Below are 26936 nucleotides of genomic sequence, written 5' to 3'. Positions count from 1 at the left end.
ATATTCTAAACAGATGGAGTCCAGCCAAAAAACATCCATTCCCTCTGATCGATAATCTTCTAGGAGACGGACCAGGATGTATTGAATATCTCGTAAAAAGAAGATGGAGCTGGAGCTAAAAACCTTTAATGTTGGCATTAATAGGAAAATACATAACAGCTTTCCTTTTATAAACATCTCTAAAGTTGCAAATTTAAGTTAATAAATGCTGAAATAGAGATATTTTACTTGCACATATATAATAGACCCTTATTATTATATATTATCTGGATAATTTGGCACATCTAATGAGAAAAAACTCTCCTCTGGCCAAAGTTGATCTCCGCAGGCAGCTTTTCTTTGATTTACAGCACAAACAAGCGTAAAGAATACATATAATTCGGTGCACAACATTACATACATTACTTACTGACATCTCATGAATATAAACATTAATAAACAAGCATATGCATACAGACACAGTGGCCCTCCTCTAAAACATCAACACAGCTGTTCCTTCCTCAAGCAAACATTTATATTCCTGCATCGTTCTGAATGGAATCCAGCCAGTATGCCATAAAAATAATGTATGAATGATGCACATCGTCTTCCTTTGTGGTATTTATTAGGTTTCACATTATTTAAATTCACCCACCCTTGTTAGAGCACGCCAAGAAGGACACCTGACTGTAATAGCAATGAAGTGAGGAAGAAATGTTTTGAATATTGAATGGAAAGTCTTACTTAGTTTTACAGGCAAACACTATTTTTATTTTGAAATGAGGGTTTCTAAAATGTATGAAAACCTTTATAACTAAAACTTATTGTGCATTATTTACTTGATAAGGATGCTGAAAAATATTATTATTCAATAAAATATTTAATAATTTCAGATTAGTCTTTGTTTTAACCAGTTTAAGTAGAGAATTTAAAAAAAATATATTTTTATATCATTATTAATTTTTTATATCATTATTTTTTCTTTTTTGCATGTGATTATTTTGGAGTGGCGGCGAAAAAACTGTACGTCATGTTGCATTCTGGGTCAGCAAGACATTAGACATCATAATTACAGCTGGGCAATAGGATGACATATACAGTATCTTCCAAGTGATATAAAAATGTCTAATATATATTTAAAAAATGCTTTACAATATTGTATATGTCATTGGGACAATAATTTACATTGTGATCCCTACACTTGGTAGCAAAGATATAACAGCCAATAGAGGCACAGTTTTCAAAAGATATATACAAAAATAGGCTTTGCCATGTGCTTATTTCATACAGATTATTTATTTATTAATTTAATCAAAAACATGCTAAAATGTGATTGTTATGGAGATCTGAAGAGTCTAAAAGACTTTGACAACTTAAAAGATTTCACAGTTGTCACACATTTACTGTATATAATTAAAAGCCAATGATATTCTTATGGAAAAGGAGGAAAGACAGTCAAATTTAATGTGAAAGTTTGTGCCAATAATTCCATAGGGGAGGTGATATTTATGCAGAAAGGTAGCCCTTACAGATTTAGCTAGAAGCAGTGTGACCTTAAAGTGGATAAAAACATTACGAATCCTGTCCTCCCTTCTCTAGAAGTTCATGTTTGAATGAACAGATTGGACTGGGGAGAGGAATGGCAATTTTTAAAGCCAGAGAGAGCAGTTTACTTCATCTTATTCCATGTGTAGGGTCACTGGCATGCATGGTTAAGCCTGAAAATAATAATAATAATGCCTCTCATATTTTCACATATGAAATTCCCCCATACCATCACATTAAGGTGGTGCTGCCTGCACGCTCCTGCCTCCATCAGATTAAATAGATCATGAAGTCTGAACACGAATGTTGTGATACCCGTGGAATCTATTTGCTGCTGCGTGTCATGCACGCCATGACAACTGACAATGACAACGACACGAGAAGGTGTCACTGGCAAAGAACGTGTCTTTTCAGCCAGCCTTTACTGAAGGAATAAGACAGTGTTTGGTGAAAAAATATTGTTTTCTTACCTGAGACAGTCCTGACAATCTCAGAGGTGTTCCTCAGGCCCACGAAGGAGAACTGGTAGAGCCTCCAGGAGCGGATATCCCCAACCTCCACTGAGCTCCTCTTCCACTTGTACACAATCTCCTCCCTGGGGTAGCCATCTGAACGGGGGGAAGAACACAAGTTATATGAAGCTCTGTTAAAACAAGGAGAGGAGAGAAGTTTGGTGCAAAAAAAATGACACACTGTTTTCCAAAGACTAACATTCATCCCTTTGAGGAAATATCTTAAGACTTGACTCCTTACATGAGCTCTCTGCTTTATGAAACAACATGTTGGGAACACTGTTAGAAATAAAGCAAAAGCATACAGCACTGCTTGTTTTATTTTAGAGTAATCCATACACACGACGTCAGCTAGCTTGCAGATAAACTGTTTCATGAAAGAACCATTATGTAACAGACTCCTGACAAAATATGCAGTCCATCTGTGGAGTGAAAAGTTATTTTTCTCAAACACTTAAAAGCAAAAAAATGTAAAATGTTTCAGTCTGTGAGTCAGATTCCAGTAATTTCATTACCTCAAGAGGGTTATGAGAATTACTATATAGACTGTAATTATCTGATGCTGATTTACTAAGACGATGCATTATTATAATGAAATCATATTGTTTAATTTATGTCAGGTATCCAAATTTTTTTAAAAAGAAGTTATTTTCACCCTCTGAACCCCCTAAAAAGTATGTCTTCTTTAAAAGATTCCCCAAAATTCACTGTTTATTTTAGATAAAAAATGGAAAAATGGGCATTATCATCACATTGAACTTTGTGACAGTTCTTGAATGAATCATTAGTTAAAAAAGGTTTGGAAAAAGTGTTAAAAATGAAACGTAATATTGTGATATTTCTTTAAATTATTATATTACTTTATTCCACATGTTGCATTTAAAACAACGGCAGAAATAAACTATTTGGAATAACTAAATACTTTCAAAAACATAAAATGATGAGTTCCTCATCGCATCTAGGAAGCTATGATTGATTGTGCTGAGATAAACGGTCACATGACAAATATTCATGAAAATCAGACCGAACAGCAGACTGCTTGCACAGAGCTGAGAGGAGAGGACAGGAGAGGTTGCAAATAGTTCATTATGTATAGTATGTGGAGACTCTTTTTTTTTTTTACAATATTCATGACACTTGTGGGTACTTGGAAACATGTTGTTTTTATGCATTCCATTTTATTCCATTAAAAAAAAATATTCAGCAGAGAAATTCAACTTTAGTTTTCCTTTTTTATGATGTATGTCATTATAACTGTGTTATGCTGCGAAAAATACATTTTGGGTTGTTCCCACTTCTAGCCATGATTGTGCTGATTCTATAAATGTGCAGGACTTATTTATAACAGTGTAATACAAGGCCACAGTCTGTAAAATGTGAAAAGACCACAAAAAATGCCCTGACACAGCCTGGGGTTTAAAGGGTTAAACTAATATTAAGTTGCATTTGGAAATGGGCTCCTTATCCTGTGAATGGTTTAGTGCTGTCTGCAGTCTGGTGATGAGCTGCAGCAAAGGAGCGGCTTGAATAATGCACATGAAACTTCCTCAGTTCGAACTTTAAATGGCTTTATTACTAAAGTGCTCTCAGACATCCAGTAATGCCAGACCTCAGAGGAGCAGGGGATGGAAGGATCTGCCCATTTGCCACATTACAGCCAGGAAAGCAGTCTGCTCCCTCACTGGCAATGCATCCAGGACAAATTATTGATTTAATGTCCTGTTGGGAACGCTAGAACAACAATTCTCTTGGAGCTCAATGTTGTGAATCCACTCCGCGACGGGTTGTGATGTTGTTGTCGTGAAACTGCAGATAAGACTTAAAAATTAATATTTGAGCAAACTAAAATAATCCAGTCCATCTTGTTCTCTACTGCAAAAGAGGTTGCACTGGAAAGTCTACAATGCTTTGCTGCGTGGCGGCACGTGTTGAGAAAATATTCCCCACGTGATAAATTGCTGCAAACTGCTCCGCCTGCAGCCTCTGAGATTGAGCTCATGTACTGTACATCAAGCGTTTTTTCCAAAGTTCTGAAAACATCCATGGCTTTCATCAAATTTAAATGAATGCCTCTGTTCCATTTTTAGGCCCTGCTACCCTCCCCTGCTTTCAATTTCTTGTTGCTCTGGAGCTATTTAGGAAGCATTCTCTCTGGAGAATATCCCAGGGTGCATCGCTCTCTAGATCCATAGCAGCCTCATTAGCATAACTTTCCCCCCATCGGCTCCTCACGCGGAGGGGCTGACTCATTTGGACTCGTGTCACTTTTTGAAATGTCTTTTGGAGCAGTATTGACAAAGTGCAGGAAAATCAATCAGTGCTTTGCCTGTGGTCGAGTTGACAATGAGACATCTATTATTAAATCTCTTTACTGAATGCCAGGACATATTATGAATGAAACAACTGCTTTTGTTTAGATATTTCAGATTGTAATACATGACTACCTCCTTAGCTGTGACACTGAGGCCATACATGCAGTTTATTTGAGTGCTAATGTTCTGTGTAAAGCACATCCTGGGCTTGTTACATGGCAGCAAGGGAGATAAGTGATGAAACTCATAGATATGTTGTTTCTGTTCTTAATGAGGATGTTTTTTTGTATTTATGAACATCTTAACTAGATAATTTTAAGGTTTTAGAAGAATATATTACAATAATATAATACATTTTAACCCACATCCTTGGTGGGGGACAGTGAGACTTGCTTCTTCTCATTTTTTACCGTGTGGCAGAAAATATTTTGTTGAAAATTATGGAAAAACAGTCTGACATAGATTATTATTTTATGCACAAACAAATCTTAGGCACACACATGCAAATGCACACACTGTGTATAACTAGTTAAAAGCATGCACAATACTTCTATTTCTTCATTTCTGAATTATATAATGTAAATATACTCCACATAATATATCTATCATGGAAAAGATCCACCCAATGTCCCCTACGAGGGACACATTATTAAAACAAATAGGTAAATCATATTTTTGAGAAAAAAATATTTGTAATATATACATTCTCTTTACATTCCAGTGACTTAAATTATGTTTAAAAAAAAAATCCAAATACTAAAGCATATTACTGGGCTCAGGATTTTTCCTTAGTTTTAACAATGAGATGGCATTCTTACGACGGGGGGTAATATCTTTTAGAAAAAAGTCGCAAATTTACGAGATTAAAGTGGAAAATCTACGAGAAAAAAAGTGAAACTCCAGATTCTATGAGTATAGGCGCAGTGCTCTAAGATCTGAGCCTCACTGGCTCCATAATAGCTAAAGAAAAAAATATTTGGGGAGCCGATTGTTTGGACACGTGTCCGTGTGGCATCCCCTGCTTTCCGTAAGTGGTGTGTTGACGTTCCTTGGCAAAAACAAAACACTATTTTTTCCGACTTTTTTTTCTCATAAATCTGCTGCTTTTTACTTGAAATATTACCCCCCTTGCCCGGGTCCGTATTTTTATTTTTTTCATACTTGGCCGTAATACACCATCATACATTGTAGCTGTCTAAGAAAGCAAATATTTATGTGCTACCATACATGTATACATAGTGTACTTCCATATGTGCATAAACTTGTTAAATCTAAATTGTCTGATGTGATGTTGGAGGGGTCTAAAATAAATCCTGAGACTACACCAGCTTGAATTCCTTTATTTAGCCTGTTGCATAATTACTCCTCAACTGATGTCTTTGTTGGGCTCATATGTTGCCTGCTCATGGCCACAGCGTGTGTGTGTTTAGATGAAGCAGAGGAAGAGGTAAAACAGTGGGGGATCAGCATATAGCCAAACTTACAGCTTGAAAACTCCAGGGGACACGAGTGCTCATCCATTGGGAAGTTGTTCAGTTTAAGCTGGCACTCTGCATCGATGGTCAACCTGCAGAGACACACAATTTGAATTTACCGACTCAGTTGGTCTAAAATAATGTATGTGACTAATTATAGATTATAAATCACACATCAGTCTATTAAAAAACAATAGTTTACATTTAAGAGCGTGCTGGAAAACCTCGGATTAAACCCCTAACCTTATCAGTATTAACATAAGGAATTATTAATTAAAATTTCACTGAACTAAATTGATGTTTTTCACAGCAACACACACGTCTCTTCTTTTTTCACACTTGAGGGAGTTTGAAGGCAAAGTCATTAAACTTCCCCTTAATGAGAGAATGACCTTAAATGACTTTACCCATCCATGCACTCGCTATTGTCATGTATCATTGTCCTCCCAATCACAGCGGTCATCCTAATTAACCACTGGTTAAATTGTGAGTTCCTTAACAAATTAATGAAGTGGAGGGGTAGTGTTCTGCACAGTAGAACATCCATCACGGCTTGATTGAGTCCAGAATAGTTCACTTTGGCTCTTATTATCCCTGGTGATGTATTGTGATGTCAAGTATGAACGTTCGCTGTAGTTATGACGGCATGCAAAACATGATATTAAGCACAATTAATATTTCCCCTTCAATCTATCCTCCTCCTAGCCTTGTTTTACACCTGTCACATGTTTTTCTTCCACAAGTTTTACACTCAATGACAGTATGCAGCCATATTATTATAGAGCAAGGAATAATTTAAAATTAGGGGGTAAAAAAGTGAACATCTAGGTGCTTTATTTCTACAATCTCAAGCTCTTTAGACAATATAATCATATCTATCATAGGCATAATATTACTATTTTAATTAAATTACATATAAATAAAAATAAATAAATAAAATAAATAAAATAAATATTCCCAGGGATTTCAGAAGCTCAAACTCAGGAAAAAAATTCAAACAAAATAATAAATTAAAAAATGGTGCCTTTTAATCAAAATACAGAATGTAAGAGTGCCTTAAAATGCCAGTGTTCCCTTATCACGAACAACTTCCTGTCTCATTCAGGAGGACTGATTTCTTGCGCACTAATTAATGTCAAATTTAAAATGCTGAAATTTAAAATGGCCCCGGGCCTGTTCGGGATAATCAGTACCATGAATCATTTATGTAGAGAGGCCGTAAATTGTTGGGCACTTCAGAATACTTTGTAAAATACACGCTTTGCTTTGTGGTGGATTCCACCAAGAGCAGGAAGCACCACAGCGGCAACAAATTGATAATAATCCAACAAAAAAATTAAAAGCTGCACAGTTGTTATCTGTTCTTAGTCCAGCTTTAATGCCCAAATTGCTGAGTTGAGACTGGTTACCATGTGTTCTTTATTGTTATCTATTGTTGTCTGCTTTATTCAGTTGAGAGCACTAAAATTAATTGGTTATGTAAATAGATTTTGAATTCCCCATTATCTAAACTATCACTCCAACATAGAAAAAATGCCCTTTTCCTACCTAATCTAAAATTAGAAGCACCTTTTTATCTCTTTGTTTAGTAATTAGTAATATAGGATGGAAAACAGCAGATAAAGATAACTGATAATTGAAGCTTTTATTTTGATAAAACAAGAGTGGAAATTAGTTTTATTACCAATATCTCATCTCAGACATCCCTGTTGTTTTACCTGAGGGTGTAAAGTATCCGACCGTCGTTCCAGATTCGAAGCATGCGATTGGGCGTGGTGATCCAGTGGGCGTCGGCCTTCTTCGAGTTGCGGAAAAAGGTGTCTGGGATCCAGATCTTCCCCACCATGTTGCTGTTGAGACGAAGAACCTTCATCGTGCTGTTGAATTTTAACCTCCTGTCGTACCAGGTCTGGGCAAAGAAGATGTCGATGGTGTATTCCTGATGACACATAAAAAACAGTTTCACTTGAATTGCTTTATTTGAGTTTAAAAGCTGAACATGCTTTATATAACAGATAAAAAAAAGTCCTTGTTTGTCAGGAAAAACCTTGCAAACAGCATCGTTTCCAACCAGTGCTGTCACCAGTGTGTGGCTTTTAACTGTGAGATGCAATGAGATCAAATCACAATGTGCGCTCTGTTTCTCCTGGCTGAGGGGAATTTTTCTATGCCAGTGAAAACTTAATGCTGGAACACATTTTCCAGGCGCTTCTTTCCTCAGACAAAATGGTTTCTATTCAGGCCAAGAAGTCCTTTTGTCCCTACTAAAGAGTTCCGTTGAAGAAAAAACATCTTGACGCCCTCAACCTGAAAATTAAATGTTCAACGGGGCAATTAATAATTCCCCTTGTTGGGCTCTGGTATTATCTAACCTCATAACCTGAGTGCCTTGGCAGCACTTTGTCCTGAGCCTGACAAAACCTTCCGTCTCCTATTCAGCCCCTGTGAGATGGATAGCACATACATGAGGGATGAAAGGCAGCACGGGCAGAGTTGAAGAGCTAAAAGAGCGAAGGTGCGATGTGGTCGAATGTGAGAGGAAGAGGGTGAGAGAGGGAGAGCGATCAGTCTTTCTTATTTATTTTGCGGGTTGGAATGGTTGAGCCCTGAGGTTCAAAGTGAAGTACAGCAAGAGAAAAAAAATCTGGGGGATTTGTGTGCAAGAGGGCATAGAGGCATTAACTTCCTGACAAAGCTTAGCCCAACAATAAAGCCTAAATCCATGCAAAAGAGTCCTAAACGAGATTTGAAAAACAACATTTTCAGCAGGCAACATTCGCATCCTTTCAACATCCTTTTTTTTCCGCCCACAAAGGACAGGCAGACAGTTCAAATCTGATGAAAGATCTAATGCCGTAGGATCTTCATCTGCTGCTTGGGATCTTTTTTCTCCTTGAACCTGAATATATATATCTACAGATGCATCTCAATAAATAAGAATATCATAGAAAAGTAAAAAAAAAAAAAAAAAAAAGGCTATATAACTTGTTACTTCCATAGAAAAGTGGAAATAACACATTACCGATCCATTACACACGGAATGAAAGATGTCATGTCTTAATTTATTTAATTTCTTATAATTATAATGATTATGGCTTACATTTAATGAAGACCTAAAATTCAGTGTCTCAAAAAATTTGAATATTATAAAAGACCAATTTTAAAAAGTATGTTTAATATGGAAATGGCCTCTGAAAAGTATTTCCATCTATATGCACTCAATACTTGGTTGGGGTTTATTGGACTTGAACTACTGGAAATTGACTTTTCCATCATATTCTAATGTATTGAGGTGTGTGTGTGTGTGTGTGTGTGTGTATCTGTGTGTGTGTATCTGTGTGCATTTATGTGTGTATATATATATATATATATATATGTATATCTGTATATACTCTGGGATCTTTCACAAGATCACACTTCGTTCAACAGCTGAACGCTTTCAAGAACAGCTAAGATCTATTCAGCTCTACTGGCTACAAAGCATCAATTTATAATTCTTTTTCTTCTTCAAGCCTTGCTCTCTTTCTGTCTGTTAGTCCATCCCATCCCATCCACCCCCCTCTCTCATATGATTTGCAACTTATTTCAGAATTGCTGCATAATTAAAAATTAAAAATTATGTTCAGGCTCTTCAAATTCACCTTCAGCAGCACATTTGTCATGTCATGCACTGGCCCGACCACGCTGATTACATATGAAGCAATCAGTCATCGTTTCATGTCAGCGTGATGCCCTCGTCACACACACACACACACACACACACATTCATGCAGACTCCCTAATGTGAGCGCAAAGACACATTTTCTAACTGATCCAATCAATGCTTCTCCTCCAGCTTCTCTGTGAGAGTGGGTGTTTTAGCTAAGACTAAGTGAAATGGAACGCCACCAACCACCATGTAGAGCAGACTGCTCTGCAGAATTACAAAAGAAGTGGGTTCTCAGCGGGAACGTGCCACAGAAAACAATGACACATAAAACAACGCTGACGTGAGGTTCTCATTTTCTATTCCTTCTTTCTCTCCGACAAACATTTTCCCGCTATCAGATGAACCGTTCTGCCCCCGTTTCACTCATCACTGCAAAATGAAAGCCATACTCAACATTCTACTCCTATTCAGTTGTCAAGTAAAGATTTAATGTGTTTTTGTGCACAGCATTGTATGGTAATCAAAAATACAGCATAGCAGCAGGAGCTTTTTATCTGAATATGATAGCTGGAATTCAGCTTTTCCAACAGTTTCAACTCGACAGTTGTTTTTTTTATTAATAGGAATACACTGTTCTGTTTTTTGGTAGCTGGTATTGTACAAATAAGCAGTTCTCCCACTCATGTTGGCTACAACTGATGTGCTCCGTTGTTAGAGAAATATAATGGATACAAGAAGAATTGTGACTGAAACCTTTATTTGACTGATACAGATATTTCCAAAATGGATAGTTATGTGTCCATGTACTTTTTAAAGACAAGATTAACTTACACGTCAAGGTTATTTAATTGCATTTATATAGGTTAATGGTAGAGCTCGACCATTGTGAAATTTTCAAGACAGATAGCGATTTTAGAGGGGGATGCCCCCCCCAGATTATCAATGTGGCATATGACAGTTATATACTGTATATATATATATATATATATATATATATATATGCATATTTATTTTTTTGTTCACTGATTTTGCAATATGATTGTGTAAAGTTACTGAGAAGCCACTAAAACAAATAACTTAGGTTAATGAAAGGAATATTTTACATAATTATAGATTATTATAAATTATACATACAGTGAGGGAAATTGATTTGATCCACTGCAGATTTTTACTTTACTCAGTCAAATGCAAATACTTTTATAATGTGGTTTGTGGCATGTGGTTTTCTGTTTTTTTTTTGTTTTTTTGATACTCTGTCTCTCACTGTTTAAATAAACCTTCCATTAAAATTAAAGGTCGGTCATTTATTTGTCAGTGCGAAAATTTCGCAAAAAAATCACTAAATCAGCAGGAGATCAAATACTTATTCCCCTCACTGTACAATGTATTATATTTTCAATCAATTCTAGAATTTATAACTGGGGAAATAAAGGAAGTAAATTGAAAAAATAAATAAATTAAATATTTATAGCTTACACAATTTCTAAATCACCCCAAGCATTGTTTCCTGCATAATACACAGTCACCCATAAAGTTGGAATAATTTTGACACAATCTTCTTTTAATTTTCACTGTGATATGTTTGGAAGAGATTGATTCATAAAGCTTTAAAGAAGATATAGACTTCATCTGTCAAGAATAAATCACATTGTCACAATCATTTCATGGAAAGAGGTAAAAAACATTTTTTTTCTAACTTTATGAGCAACCGTGTATATTGTTTAAATGTCATATTGCTGCATATTAGATAACATATATCAATAAAGATAAAAAAATTGTTTGGCTTCAATAGGCCAATCAATACATCTGTGGAGCTCTAATTACTGTTTTACTTGCTCTAAAATAGTATTTAAAAATATGCACACATTAATTGAAGTGATATTGATAGAAAATAAACAGCTGTGCAGTTGTAGAACACAAACACACGTCGTGTAACCAGCACACAAATCAAATGTGTCACTCTAACCATAACAACAGACAGACGTGATCAAAAGCCTAAAAACCTTGTCTTCAAACCAGATCCAAGGAAAAAAAATCACAAACTGGTATATTCATTTGAACAAACCACAAAGAGATAAACAGGTGACACCTCAGATTGTCGCTGATGCAATTCTTGGCAACTCCAAAGTGCAAACATCTTAGCATTTGCCAACTCACGCAGCCATTTGCAAATATGCTGCTTTGAGATCTGGCCCGTGTGTTGTGCAACACGATTGGTTCCCTGTTAATCAGTATTTTTAACTCACATTAGGACGTGTTTCATGCAATACAGATGCATTAAATGGAGCGCATTTACCCCCTGTGGTGCAAAGGCCAGTTAAGTGGCTGATTGACAACTGCATTGTGTTGTTCCACTACAAGGGCAGTGGGGCAGCATAGTGATTAGCTGGACCAACCAATCCACCATGACAGCAAGCATCTGCCCAGCTGAAGTGTGCTTGAGCAAGACACTGAAATCCTGCCAGCTCCAGAGAAAACAGCTCGTCTCTGGATCATTATACGCTCAGCTCCCCGGGGATGCATGGACTGAACACACATTTTGTTAAAAAATGATATTTTCCTTTAGCAGCATGCAGTTTTAAGTTCATTATTGATACCAATGATGATGCATCAACACCATATTTTGGTATTACTCACCATATTGATGGCATTTACTGGACCGATGCTGTTGACAAACATGTCTGTGTGGATCACTGTCGGTTTGACTGCAAGGAAAAAGAAGAAAATCCACTTTAGAGTTGAGCAATGAATTATCATGCACTTTTACAACAATTTTCAGGAAGGTTTGTTTCTATTATCGTCACCAAATGGATATGAAAAAAAAAGGGTAAAACACCACTGCTCAGCTTTAGATTTATTTCCAATATGCAGCTGATGGATAGGTGCGCCTGATGAAATCATGCAAAAGAAAGTTTTGAATTCTTGCACAGTGAAGTTCAGTTAAAATGCTTTAAATGTTTTATCATGGAGGCATCAAATTACAATATGAAACATATTTATAGTGAAGAAACTGGCTGCAGTGGAAACCAATCTGAAAAATATTGCTAAAATGCAACATAATATATGTTAAAATCCATCAAATACAATAATAAAATAGGGAAAAAATATTTTCATATGTCTCTCTCCTATCCAAACTGTTAATTTCTTCAATAGAAACTCTGTATAACACTATTGATGTTTCTTCTAATGAAGAATAATAGAATCAATTACTGTCAAATAATAAAATAAAGTTGTTTCAAGTAAAAAAAACTGTCAGTCTAATACTCTGTGTTATCACACTAATATGTCAATGCTCTGCTAATGAAGACAAATGTAAAAACAACAGGTATTTGTTGTTTGTCTTCTTTCAGGGTGTTTTTTTTTCATCATTTATTGATGTTACTGTTGTTACTGTCTCAGGTGTTTGTAATGTGCTGTTTGATTTTTACAATTGTTTCTTGCAGCCTGTGGCTAAAGTATAAAGATGTTGTAGATTTTATATTTCTATCATTTCTGGCCTGATTCATTTTCCACTGTACAAAAAAAAATAATGACATTAATTTAACTCAAGCACACACAGTACTTTAAGTAAATTAAATGATCCCACTTTACTTTACGACACTATATTACATTATCAGGATTTCACCATGTTTAATGTAGATCAGATAGCACTAATGCAATAGAAACCCTCATTATTTTGTCTGCAAGGAGACTACGTCAGAGCCTTGAGGGCCGGCTTCATCTTTAAACAGCCTCACTGCCAATGAGAAGCACACGCTTTGTCTGTATTTACGACTAAACTCCTGTCCCATTTACCACGATACCTTTGTGTCCCTTGCAACATCCCATCCATCCCTTTTCTCCCCTTCTTTGCTCCAGGGCTGTGAGCCTGTCGTGACAGCCAATCAGTTATCTCTTCTCTCACAGACCTGCTGATGCCTGGCGCTCCCAGAGAGATGTACTTTTAGGTTAGAAGTGGCTCGTAAATATTTTCTCTTGGCAAGATTTGAGGGAAGATTCCCATTCTTCGACCAATGGAGACCGTCAAACAAATATGCAACATAAGCAGCTACAACTGATGTGCTTTGTTGTAAGAAAAATATAATGGATACAAGAAGAATTCTGACTGAGACCTTTATTTGATTGATACAGCTATTTCCAAAATGGATAGTTATATGTGCATGTACTTTTTAACACAAGATTATCAAGGTTATTTGATTGCTCTCATATAGGTTATTGCCAGAGCTCGACAATTGTGGCATTTTCGAGATGGAAAGCGATTTTAGAGAGGAAAAAAACCCTAGATTATCAATGTGGTATATGACAGTAGAATATATATATATATATATATATATATATATATATATATATATTCTACTGTCAAGGTACTGAGAAGCCTCTAAAACAAATAACTTAAGCTAATTAAAGGAATATATGACATTAATGTAGATGATTATAAACTATCCATACAATGAATTATATCGTCAATCAATTCTAGAAGTTATAACTGGGGAAATAAAGAAAATACATTTAAAAAAAATAATTTAATATTTATAGCTTACACAATTTCTAAATCACCCCAAGCATAGTTTTCTGCGTAATACACAGCCCATAAAGTTGGAATAATTTTGTTTTCAGACACAATCCTCTGTTAATTGTGGTTTCATCTTCATTGTGATATGTTTGGAAGAGATTGATTAATAAAGTTTTGAGAAGATATACACTTTATCTGTCAAGAATAAATCACATTGTAACAATCTTTTCATGGAAAGAAGTAAACCAAACAAATATGTACATTTGCTATTACATGCTGCACGTGTAAATTAATCATCTTTGCTTGTGCACCTACTCTCCACCGTCACATATTCCACATACTACTACGTACACTTAGTGGGATGGACAGACAGACGTGTGACAGGATGCTGAGAAAAGCTTGATGTCAAATGGATACTTGTGCACTCTCAGATCCTCTAAGTCAGCCTGGATCACTACACTCTGCCATGTAATGTGTATGTTTATGGATGACTGCGCGTTATGTCTGAGAGGAGAGTCATGGTAAGGCTTGAAGCGGGACCTATAGTGAGTGTGAGAGATCGACAGAGGGAGTGAGTGCAAGTTTGCATCCATTTTTCATGTCACTCACAGGCATACATGGAAGTGCATTGCACCCCCACCCCCACCCCCACTCCTCCACACACACTTTGACATACATGCTCATGCATATGTGCACACATCGGTTAACCGCTGGGCCCAAAATCTGCTTTTTTCCCCACTTGAGGACACAACTTTTGTCCCCAGTTGGGGCAAATCATCCAAATTAACTGGTTTTTAGTGGGAAATACAGTGTTTCCCACAGATTAATTTATTTGTAGTGGCCAGCAACATATCAACAGTGAGCGCCACATATTGATTTTCTCTTTTTTTTTTTTTTTTTTAACTGTTTTAATCAAATTTCATTGAAGAGCTTTGCACAACCTGTCCTTGCTCACTAGCTGGCCATCCTTCTGTTTCAGTCTCTCAAACAAACGTACCCATCTGCAGTCTTATGTCGTATGTTCTTAGCGTAACTCTGTCTACCCAACCAACTCTTCAGTGTGGAGAGCTTGTGGAGGAGCTGTGACATGGGACAGGACGCTGTGCAGCAATTTATCAGTTCCATGAGGCGTGTTTCCACTTAGTACTTTTTGAGTATTTTTTGGAAAGCGGCTGAGTGTTTTGGCTACGCCCACCAGTTAGTTCCCCTCGACCTCTGTTCCCACACAGGTACTTTTGTAGCGGCTAACCAACAGAGTTCGAATGTGACAGCAGACCGACGCGGCAAGCAGTGTTGCCAACATAGTGACTTGGTCTGAATAATATAAAAATAAATAATAAATATAGCGACTACTCAGACCCTTCTAGCGACTCTTTTTCAAATAAGGGGACTAGCAACAAATATAGCGACTTTTGCTGGTGTTATTGGAGACTTTTGGAGACTTATTCCTACTCTTCTTAACGAGTAGCAGGTGCCGTCCCAAAGCATTCACAAGCGGCCCAGTCCTCCCGCAGCAGTCTCTCCAGCTGCAGTCAGAGCAGGAGATGTTAACCCCTCAGCATCCAGTCTGCAAATTTATCACGCATGCACGAAGGCGCCACCTCAACCGTATCCAGTCAGCGTTGACTAGTTAGTAGCGGCTCAGAAAAGTATCAACCTGAGGCAGGTATTTTCTGAACCGCTACCTGAGCCGCTAACTGCCGAATCTTGGATGGATCCTCTCTCCGTAGCCACACCCATAGCGTCTCACTAGGGGGAAAAGTACCGAATGGAAACGCGCCTATTGTCATATATTGCAAAAGCAGTACATAATATGGCTAGATGGAGCGAATTATCTCCCGGTCATTCTGTATGAATGTTTGGTCGAAACTTGTTTAAAACACAATAGCACTCATAGAACATGTTCACCACACTTAGTGAATGCAAAATGGCTCCGTGGTTGGCAAGTAAACACAATATGACTATTGCTTGAGTATTCTGCCGATGTAATTTGTACTGTAATATTCTGTACATTGTGAATCCATAAAATGCACGTTTTATAACACATGCACTTTATTGGCCATGAGCAAGTTAAAATCAATCAATAACACAACGATAGTAGTGAATAAGATACTCATCGCATTATGTTCTGAACACAACTAATGCTTAGCAACTCAGCAGCTCCAACTGTTGGATCAGGGCTCAAACAGCAGCCGGTCAGGTGTGCAGCCAGGGGTGCACCTTTGGGTGCCTGATCATTAGCAAGTTGCTTTGGCTAAAATAATTACAATAATTACTGTTTGCTATACTTTTTATCAAATGTATAAACAAATAAAACAGATTATGTAAGATTTACAGAGTATTTTGGTACTTTGGCCTATTTTACAGGCCAAAGATTGACACCTCCCGCTACCACACAAACAAATTCAGTGGGAAACATTAATACATCCATAAAGTCAGGAACACACACACACACACACACACACAATGCTCCCAATGGTTTTTGCTTGATATTACATATTGTTTTCAACAGTTAAGCAGGGCTTTTGGGCAGATGCATCAGTATTCTACTGCACATTATTGTGTTGGCACATGTATAATCTATGTAGTCTGAAAAATGCAATGCAGAAAAAATCTATAACCCAGGACTGGATTATTTTTAAGATCACTTGTAAAGTTACCAGCATGGCATAAATAGAATTTTAATAAATAAAAACAAAATGTGTCTTATTTTATGGAGCCAAGTGGAAAGTGGATGTGTTTCATAAATGCATAAACAGATGCCAGGGAAATATTATTCCAGGATGCCAGTGAACATAAAGTGGCTCAGATTTTTTTAACTTGCGGCCTGAGACGACAAGCCAGCACACCCACCACATGCGTCCTGGTAAAAAGGCTGATGAAATTAGCTCATAAACTGACAGAATACAGCAATCATTTAGACTTGTTAATTAAATCCATTAAAGTCACTGTACAGTAACTCTCTGAATTCAATCTATTTATTTTCTAGAAGGCAACAACCTTGATCAAAGCCATGGATGCATTATGATTTATGAATTAAGGATTTTCTCTTTCCCTTTCAATGTCTCTGTCCTATTTGCTTCAGTTTTTATACGTACAGTAGACTCGGGGGACATTAAAATTAAATGAGCATCACAATGGACTTCAAAGGGAGGCTGTGGCACAATCAGCAGTGAATCTAAATCCACAGCATGTCAGCACTCTGAGGAGTGGAGGAGAAGCTCCGCTTTGCCTTGGTAGTGTTGGCTGGTTGATTGGTTGGTGGATCAGATGACAGTATAGCCAGCTAATTATAACCCCTCTGTAGCTGTGTAACTTGGCAGCAGCTGGAATACCACCACTGAGCGAGCGAGATCATAGCGTGTTTGAAGATGATGGTTAAGACGGTGGCAGCCAGCCGCCCAGCTAAGCAGCGGCTCTCTGGGCTGAAGCGGCACCTCAAAGCAGATCTGAGCTGCTCTTCAATTTATAGCACTTCTAAAGTCTTAAGAACATAGATGCTGCCCTTCATGAAATGTGTCACATTATATGCAGCATTGTTACATATTATATAGAGCACATGAAGAAAAAAAACATGAAAGCAGTGCAGAGGATTTACTATCCATATTACTCAGCTGCTTTCATCTTGTGCCATCATTTCTGTCAATTCATTAGTCATACTTTAAAGCTGCATCGGGTCATTTCTCAGTAGTGGTACCTCCGGCTTGGGCTTTTAAAAAAAATATATTTTCTAAAATAATCGGCCATGTTTGCAGCGGGGAAGCCGGTGAGGATTGTCCCCTTTTTGTTGCAATAGAGATGAGGACTGGTTTGCTGGTGCAACTTCAAGGAGGTGGGTGGAATCTGGGTTTGGACGGTGAGTAGAGGTGTACAGAGACGTTATTATATGGATCTATATCAGGATAACCTCCCAGTCTGAGCAGTGAATCAAACCCGGAAGTGCCTTAAGCCTGCAATTTTTCAAAAATCCAACAGGGGTCGCTGACGGTGGTTATAAAAGAACTATCTATTCTTGCGGTAAGATAATGGTCTCAATTGCTTGTTTTAAGTATTCTCCAATACATTATGATGTTAATTGTGGAAATAATGGTCCCATTTAGTAGAAATAGACGATAAAGTAGGGTATGATGTGGGGCGTGGCTAACTTTGATTGACAGGTCGCTAACAGCCGTGAACTTGTGTGTGTTTTCGTCTCAGAACTTTGACCCTTTCACCGTGTTTTTAGTTCATGAAAGTTTTGTTAAATATTTTGTTAATTTAAAAATGTCTTGTTCAGTATTTGGTTGTACTAAAAGACACTCCAAGGAGTGGGCTGTTAATTTTTTTGTGGTTGGTAATGTATATGTTGTTTTATTGTTAACAGTTTATCTTTAGATACCCCTGTTTCCTATGGTCTCTCCCGGTTTCAAAAAACAATGATGGCGACAGCCGTAATATCAAACTCGATGCTTCAAACTGGCCACAAACCAGCGGGTGACGTCACGGTGACTAGGTCCATTATTTATATACAGTCTATGGTCTGAATCAGCAAAATGATCTGTCTCTGTATCTGTGTTCCAAAAAAAGACTGGAAATGGGATTGGTTTACACAGCAAGTTGTGTTAAATTGGGCAAATATTTTCTAAGCAAATATTAATTGGCAATGAAGTTTCTGTGCCTTCAATGTATCAAACTGATTTAATATCTGCTTATAATTAATTATAAAATACATTTCCATGTCATCATAGTGGAGTTTTCATCATGACAACGAATGCAATGGCTGATGGCTTTTTTACCCTGAAGAATAATGAGCAATTTTGGATAGAAAAGACAAAACTTCATCACATTATTTGCGTTTTCACAAATAACTTATTCGGATCCGGGTACATCCCAAATAGCAAAATCTCTCAGTGGCAGGTGTGAAGAAGCAGCTAATGAGGTGGCACATATGTGCTATTTTTAGGACAACAGTAGAGGGATTTGTGGCTATGACCACATTCAGTCCAAACAAAGAGAAAACAGTTAAATTTTGTTGTAAAAAAAAAAAAGTTCTAATACACCATAATTTGTCCAAAGAAGAGGAACATTTTCTCTATCTGTATTATACATACATCTATTTGATTTGAGTGCATATTGTTGCATCCTTAGTTTAATCTCCAAAAATCATGTAGTCAGGCTTTATTAAGAAACAAGACCTCTCCTTCAAAGGCCGTCCTGGTCTGTTTACTGCACGGAGTATAATTTAAAGCTGGCTCATCAGTTTGTGATCATTTTGTTTTGGGAGACATTAAAAAAAGGGGGTCAATATTTTCTTCTCTGGAATAATCACTTTGCTGCTGGTGTTTAGGGTGCAGTTTCCTCTTCCTGCATGTGTACTCAACACTTAATTTAGGCAAACAAATGGTAACAGGTCTCAGCTGTAACTGAAGGCTGACATATACTGATAAGACTGGGACATTCTGCTGCTTTAATACACCACTACCCTGCACCCCGGCAGCAGACGGAGAAGCAATTCACTGTAGCATATAGAGTGTTCTATCTTTATTATTCTGTAAGACTGTGTGACAGATTCTGACTTAAACCAGTTTTCCCAGGAATACTGACCCATGAATCAAGTATTCAAGGGTACTGAATATCTCCCTATTCTGCTCTTGCAGATGGACGTGACAGGCTTTAGGATATATGTGCACTTGTGCAGACAGGGGAGCCCTGCCCAGCTGTCTGTCAAAGTGAAGGGAGTGAGCTACTTGTCTACTCCTCACATCGACAAGACAAGGCTTGCAGGACCATGACGGACTGCTGCTAGCCCGACCATAAAGCAGGCATGAACATAAACAGAGGCACACATTCTTTATAGTCAGCCCAGCTGTCTGTCAACACAAACACACACATAGAACGGACAGAGGCTAAAACACATGGACACCTTGCACTAGTAATGAACTGTATAGTGTGCATATTAAACCTTTCCTGTTCATTTCTGCAGACCATCCGCTGCAGCTGGCCCACCATTTTCATTTGGTGCCATTAAAAAGTCATTATTTCTTATAACTGTACAATTAGCAGCAGATATATTAAAATATGTATCAGGTGGCATGGCTAATATTACTAGCTACCACCAGAGGTGAGGCAAGGCACAAGTAGGTCACAAGTCTTTGCAACAAAGTCAAGTCCAAGTCTGAAACTTTGTGTTCTGAGTGTTTAAAAGCAATGGGTCACTTTAGATTTAACCCTCTGTTTCAGATGGGTAGGGGTGGGGGATAGGGGGACTTTAGGGGGAGATAGCAGGTCAAAAGTCGAGCCACTTAGAAGTGGTGGCATCATCTAAAGCTGAGAACATGAAGATGAATTTGAGAAGCAGCTCAACACGGTGTCAAGTTGTTTTAGTCATAAATCTAGAATACAAAATAGTAAGTCAATCCATTTTAACTAGAATTGTCGAAATGTACAATCTAGGATTTGTAAGGATTTATTTTTGGGTTGATTCCATTTGTTCCTCAGAATTGGTTCAACATTTTACCATTTTGACCGACAGAGAAATGGTAAATATGGTCCAAAATACCTCCAAAAGACCACATTAAGACACTTAGACCAAGAGGAGCCCCATAGAAAATCAATGCTGTGATTTAGTATGAAAAACCTTTGATATTTTGGAGATTTCTGCAAGAATTGGCGAGCACATCTCTTCTGTAAACTGCTGAGAAACCTCCTTATTATCAATAAACCAGAGGAAGCCATACATCCTCTGAATGCTCTATAGGTCTCTAAATTGTGGTTGTAAAGTTTCATGAGGCTGTGATTATTTTATACAGTGAGGTCAATTTAAAAAAACCTAAAATTAAATGGCTACTACAGTGACATCATCACACATACATACAAATGGGCTCATTGCTTAGGGGTTAAAATTCAGACAATAGCCAAGCTTCATTGGTAAACTTTTTGCAAGTGACTTCCAGCATTACTGTTAACTAGATAGCTATCATGATGCAATCCACCACTGGTAATGTGGCTCTGTTCCATTGTTTGTACATTGTGGTTGGCTGCTGACGGATTAATTTCTTAAATTTCCTGTTGTCAGGGAGAAAGTACTCTGTGCTTTGGGAAGATGTTACACGATTCCAAGCAATCAGGCTAGAGTCCAAGTAAAGTGTCACGAGTCACTGGTGTTAAGGCCGAACTGCAAGTCTTTTCTTTTTGTAAAGTCAAGCTGTTGCAGTGTAAGAAGTCAGTGACTCTCGATGATTTATTGAGAGGAAGCATTGTCATCAACTGCACCACAAGGCTGTTTTTTTATCTTCTTAAAAGATGTGTTTTTGTTGCCTCTGTATGTATGCAGCCTTACTGTCACTAGATATGTTTTTTTTATAATATATAAGTGTCTCCCCTCATTTCCCACAAGTGCCTTAAGATGCAATTCCTCTAATTGCTGCTTGATTTTCAACAAAAAGGAGAAAGTCTCAGAGAAGCGTTCCCTTAATTCAATGTATTTCTTAGTGACAATTTTGAGAACGATGTTAAAGATTAAAGCGGGGTGTATTTTGAGGTTGCCTTGCTTTCATAAACAAGTTTTTCAGGCTTCACAAGGATGCACAATCATGGATTATGTTCTTGGGTATAAGCATGTTTGTCAGTTAATGAGTGCATATACGTGTTCGACTGCGCATTCGGCCATAAACGTGGGTGCATCTCTTTGTCTTTCTGTGACGAAACGGATCATCTGTGAAAAATCGGCGCCCACCTCCAATGTCAGGTCTGAGCTTGTTGTCATATCCATCTAGTAGGCTGTTTAGGATGTGCGTGACGTCACTCTCGTACACTTTGGGAGTCAGCACCCACGTCTTGTTAGCCACCTCATCATCGTCATCAGTCTGGAAGGAGCTGCAGGGAGAAGAGAGAAAATAAATGCATGCGATCAATAATTTCTTTTTAAAGGGAGAGAAAGCTGTGTTTTTCCTAGCCTGCTCTGCTTTCTTTACAGAGAAATATTAGGAGAAGAGAGACACAGGAGAGAAAGTCTTTTGAAGGCTTCGTGAGGTGAACTGGAGATGAACTTTGCGTATTTTCAAGCCTTTTCATCACCACATAATAGCAGCTAGAGATAAACTGAAATATTCATGGTTAATTGTCTGATTCCATTATGTTTCTGTCGTTTGTCATCAGACAAAAAAGTTGCACCACTGAGAAATATGGGTTACAGAACGGTGAAAAAAAGTGAACCTTTTGCAGGATTACCAAACATTCAAATTTTTCCGGTCTACCGGCTGTTAAAGCCCCTTTGTCTCCATTTTGTAGCACTCCACAATACACAAGGTCTTTCACATTCTCACAGCAATGTCACCTAATGAAAAGATTGTAATCTGCAAAGAAACGTCTCTTCCAAGATGCTTCATTAGTCTGATTCAGATTAATTATTTCAAATATGGACATCCCGGACCATTTAGTTTTTTGGAGAAGAACTGACCAGTACCTCAAAACCAATCCCATCATGTATTTAGACCACATCATATAAGATTTGTAATTTTGATGTTAAAATGACATGAAAGGGCTGGACTTATTTGCATCAGATCTCTGCATTCCGTGCATGGAAATGACATCTTTTTTTTTCTTGTAATTCCATGGTTCTCAGTAGAACCTGACCAATATGGGATTCATGAGACCTACAGTACATGGTACCGATTTTAGGCTACGTTTACATGATGACGACCTGAACAGAAGACGCAAAAGTGGTGTCACGTCTTCACTTTTTATTTTTTGGGGGGAAATCTGCGTGCATACAGTGCCGTGAAAGTGTGTGGAATTCGATTGTATGCATGCCAGACGGCATCACTTAAAGTGATAAGGGCATCTTTGGGCATGTGAAAGTTTTCACGCCAGGCATTTTCATCAGCTACTCCTTCAACAAAGTTATCCCACCATCGACTAGATCGCCCAGGTCTCGTCCAAAACCGTCTGGCTCGCCTCCGAACGAATTGGTGTATCCATAATTTGATGGAGGTAATAACAGATCCTTCTCTGTTCATAAACATAATCTGTCGTTTATGTTGGAGAACTTGTTGATCTAAAATTATTATAGATGATATCAACCAATTTCTAAAATGAAAAATTAGAAAATATAAAATATTCAAATTAAATAAACAGCTAAAAAAAAAGACATCAGTACTGTATGTTCATTATTAGTTAATTGCTGACCATTAGAATGATAAATACATTTAATTAAAATAAAAATAAAATATATGGCTATATAACACTATTTCTAAATTACCCCAAGATGCATTATTTCTGAATTATACATTCTATTAAAAAGGTCTCTATTGACATTTTATACACTGATACCAATGGATGGCAATATATCTGTGATAGGTCAATATATCTGGTGGGCTAGACTTGCAATAATACAAAAATTTGCATGAAAATGGCATTAGGCTCATTCTCATACAGAATATGCTCATCTAAGAGGATATGAAATAGATATATAAAGAGCTTATGGCTGATTGGAATGATGCTGTCTCTCAGGGGACATGCCATTAGATAATTTAACGGGGATAAGTTATTATCTGAGTTTTATAGTTTTTTATTCATTTTAAATGGAACTACATCAGTGCATATTAGCGTTCACCGCCACACCAGCTGAGAGCCAATATCATCTACATGACACATCACTTCTATCCTTAATTGTTATACTCCTGGAAGCCTTGTACACACCTTTTCCCCATGGAGAGATGTAGCTAATGTTCAATTTAAGTAATGTGGTTAGATAGTCAGCAACTTTGTTAGCATCAGTCATGCAATTTCGCCACAGTTTAGACAGCTGATGTTAGTGTTAATGCCAAGTAAATTGGACATGGCGTTAAATGCCCACCTGGAGATATTATCATGAATTTCTCTTCCTGTTCAGCCTTAAGTAAGCTCATAATGGTCACTCGTTCATGCTGAGATGTTTCCTTTTTAGTATTAGTGCAATAAAGGACAAGACATTGACCCAAAGGATTGGTTTTACCACTGCCAAAAGTAAAAAGTAACTGAGAGAAAAAGCCAAAATCGAATTTCAGTCTTTCCACTGCTTCTCAAAATGGTACATAAGTGACTTAAGAAATGTTAGAAATGCACATACTATTACTGTCAGGCCCAGAGTGTGAATGACAACCTCCACAACCGCCTTCAATAACAGCTAAGGCTCCTTCAATTTCCAACTCAGTGGACAAATTCCAACATGCCAAAGTTGAGGGACTTGACAGCAGAATTGTTTGTTGAATGGTAAACAGGGTTTTTATCCCCCGACCCAAAGATTATTTGAGAACTAGAGAGGACGATCCTATTTTCCTGAGTTTACTTCCTCACCTTGAAAGGTCTCACCCTGAAAGGATAATGATGTCTCAAGAGCCCCTTGGCCACAAAAAACGCCACAGTAGGTCTGCAAATGTTTTTCCTTCTCTCCCACAGACAAGTATGAGCTTGGAAAATTATATGTCTGAAATGAAGGTTTGTCTCTGTTACAACAGATCTTTCTGAGGTTTGAGACCTGAATAGAAGATGGAGGAAAGGAAATGCATTAGGGTGAATTAATACGTTGACAACAACATGCTGCCATTGAGAGGGACTACAGTGTGCCAGGAGACTTTGCACTACATAATGCTGTCTGCAATAAGAGGCAAAGGTGTGTAGTGGCAGACAGCAGGGCTGAGGTGTGTGTGTGCGTGTGACAAAGAGAAGAGTAGACAGAAAAGCATGTACGTGATCTGTAAATAATGGTGAGAGAGACTGTGGGCCAGATTTATGGACATAAAAGCAGCCAGCAAATATGGGCTGCATCCTTTTATTCAATTTGTGCTCACACTGTCTGTGTGTAATTAGTGTGTGATTTACTGAGGCAGCAGTTCATTACACAATAAGCGTCTGGGCCTGCCTTCTAGACAGGTTTGGTGCATGAAGAGTCAAAAATAAATGCAGTTCGGTTGTTGGGTTTTTATGAGATTTGCAACCTCAGAAAAAACAACAACTTGAAAACAAGTCACAACATGAAATTACAGGAAAAAATAGCAATATTCCAGAATAATTAGTAAGGCTTTAATTAAACTCAAAGTGAGATAATGATTTAGATGTCTATACTGGCTTAGTGATGCTTCAAAATGATAATTTATCATGTTTCAATGGAACTGTACTGCATCAAGATATTGGGATACACAATTCTTACACACAATACACATTTCTTCTAAATAAATATTAAAACTAAAGTATACCCACATTTTAATGAGAAAACAAAATAAAAAATTGTGAGACTGTTTTCATCTTTGTTTCCAAAACTTATCATCTTATGTTGCGGGTCAAATTGACCCATTTCAAAGTTTAAAAGAAAAAATAGTTAAAAGTATTTTTTCATAAAAATTATAAAGATAAAAAAAAAATGTACAATACATTTTTAATTGATTAATTGAATTTTTAAGAAATCAACATCATGTCAAACCATTGTATTTTATATGTAGGTCTTCGCAATGTACATAAAAAAAGTTTTAACATGCATTTTTTATGAAAAACGAGTGAATCCTCATTGAACCATGACCTGTGAGAGGTAAAGAACACCTTGCACTTAATATTGATTGAAATGGTTTGTAGTGGAGTTATTAATGAAATATAAACAATGTTTATTGGGATTTTTTAGTTTCTGACACTCTTTATTAAACATTATTAAACATGCCCCGGGTCAAATTGACCCACAAACATTATTGCTGTTCCTGAGAAACAAACATAACAGGAGGATTAACAAGCACATACTAACTCAAATTCCTCAGAAAACCTCTTTGGTGTTTCCATCACACTTTACATTACCACTCAGTTTAAAAATTCAAAAACTGGACTCAACATTTCAGTCACAAGCTTCTCCAACCCTTTAACTCCGTTACTCAGAATACAACAGTGCAAGATTTTCTTCATTCATTCAATTGTTTAATAGTCACCAAAGAAATCTACTTATGGAAATAACCCAGTGTAGTATTGTCTTAACCTTGCTTTAAATATTACTCTGTATTTGTGTGCATGCATGTAAACATAGTCAGTATATAGCTAGAAATATGTTTCTTCTCTATAATTTCACTTGAAACTGTATGCACTAAATTATTCTTTTAAGTGACTAAATACTCAGTTGAGTGATCATTTCATATAAACTATTTGTTGTTAAATTACAAGAAAACTTTGCAGAAATATTTTGGCGATGTCACCTGGCCCTAACATCTTTTACTGATTTATGTTTTGAACTTGATATGATCTTTAAGAGGTTTGTAAAAGTACTGCAGTTAAGTGAGTCATGCTACTTACTAGAACAAATAAATAATAGAAAAAGATTCAGAAGAAAACATCCTTGATAAAGACAAGATATATATATATTTCTTATAAATCTATCTGACTGAACATGGTAGAGCAGTGCTTTTTAAAAATACATAATGTCTGGTCCAACACTCAGTTCTTCAAAATCAGCTTTTCTGTTTTTTATTAAATGAAATCTGGGATTAAACATTCATACCTTGGAGTCCATTCATAGCAGATTGTGTCCTTGGACAGATATTGTAATTTACTGCCCTTTTTTTTTTTTTTTTTTTTAAATAATCTTGTCTTTAAGCAAAGTTTTATGATTTTCTATGGATTACAGGGATATTATAAATGTATGGGAAGGGCATTTTTGCATGCTGCTGCTGTATTTTATGTCACAGAAACCACTGAGAGTGAATCTTGTGTTTTGGGTGTTATTATTTTACCGTCTGTATTTGAGTTCTGGTGCTCTGCAGAGATCTGACACCGGCCACTCCTGAAGCTGTGTGCACTGCAGTGTTATGGTCAAGGCTACAGTGTCAGCAGCACAGAGGGCCACAGAGACCACAGTTAGACAATAACCTTTTCATTTTAAGTTTAGAAAATAGACAGATATTGTTACTGCCCTCTATTTTTTTAAATAATCCTGTCTTAAAGCAAAGTTTTTAGATTAAT

General features: G+C 37.1%; 1 protein-coding gene across 4 annotated transcripts in view; it reads right to left on the bottom strand.

The window, feature by feature from the left end:
• gabrg2 (gamma-aminobutyric acid type A receptor subunit gamma2) overlaps positions 1-26936 on the bottom strand; it is a 67047-nt gene that overhangs the window by 31285 nt on the left and 8826 nt on the right. For all 4 annotated transcript variants that reach the window (XM_059350963.1, XM_059350965.1, XM_059350966.1 and 1 more), the window contains exons 2-6: positions 21700-21839; positions 12110-12177; positions 7542-7762; positions 5833-5915; positions 1995-2132 (exon numbers count right to left, since the gene is read on the bottom strand). In XM_059350963.1, coding sequence (XP_059206946.1) covers positions 1995-2132; positions 5833-5915; positions 7542-7762; positions 12110-12177; positions 21700-21839 — 650 coding nt within the window. The remainder of the gene's footprint in view (positions 1-1994; positions 2133-5832; positions 5916-7541; positions 7763-12109; positions 12178-21699; positions 21840-26936) is intronic.

The sequence above is a fragment of the Centropristis striata genome, chromosome 15 (genome assembly GCF_030273125.1).
Source record: "Centropristis striata isolate RG_2023a ecotype Rhode Island chromosome 15, C.striata_1.0, whole genome shotgun sequence".
Classification (NCBI taxonomy): domain Eukaryota; kingdom Metazoa; phylum Chordata; class Actinopteri; order Perciformes; family Serranidae; genus Centropristis; species Centropristis striata.
Note: the sequence above shows the minus strand (reverse complement) of the source record. Positions and strands in the feature narration are given on the sequence as shown.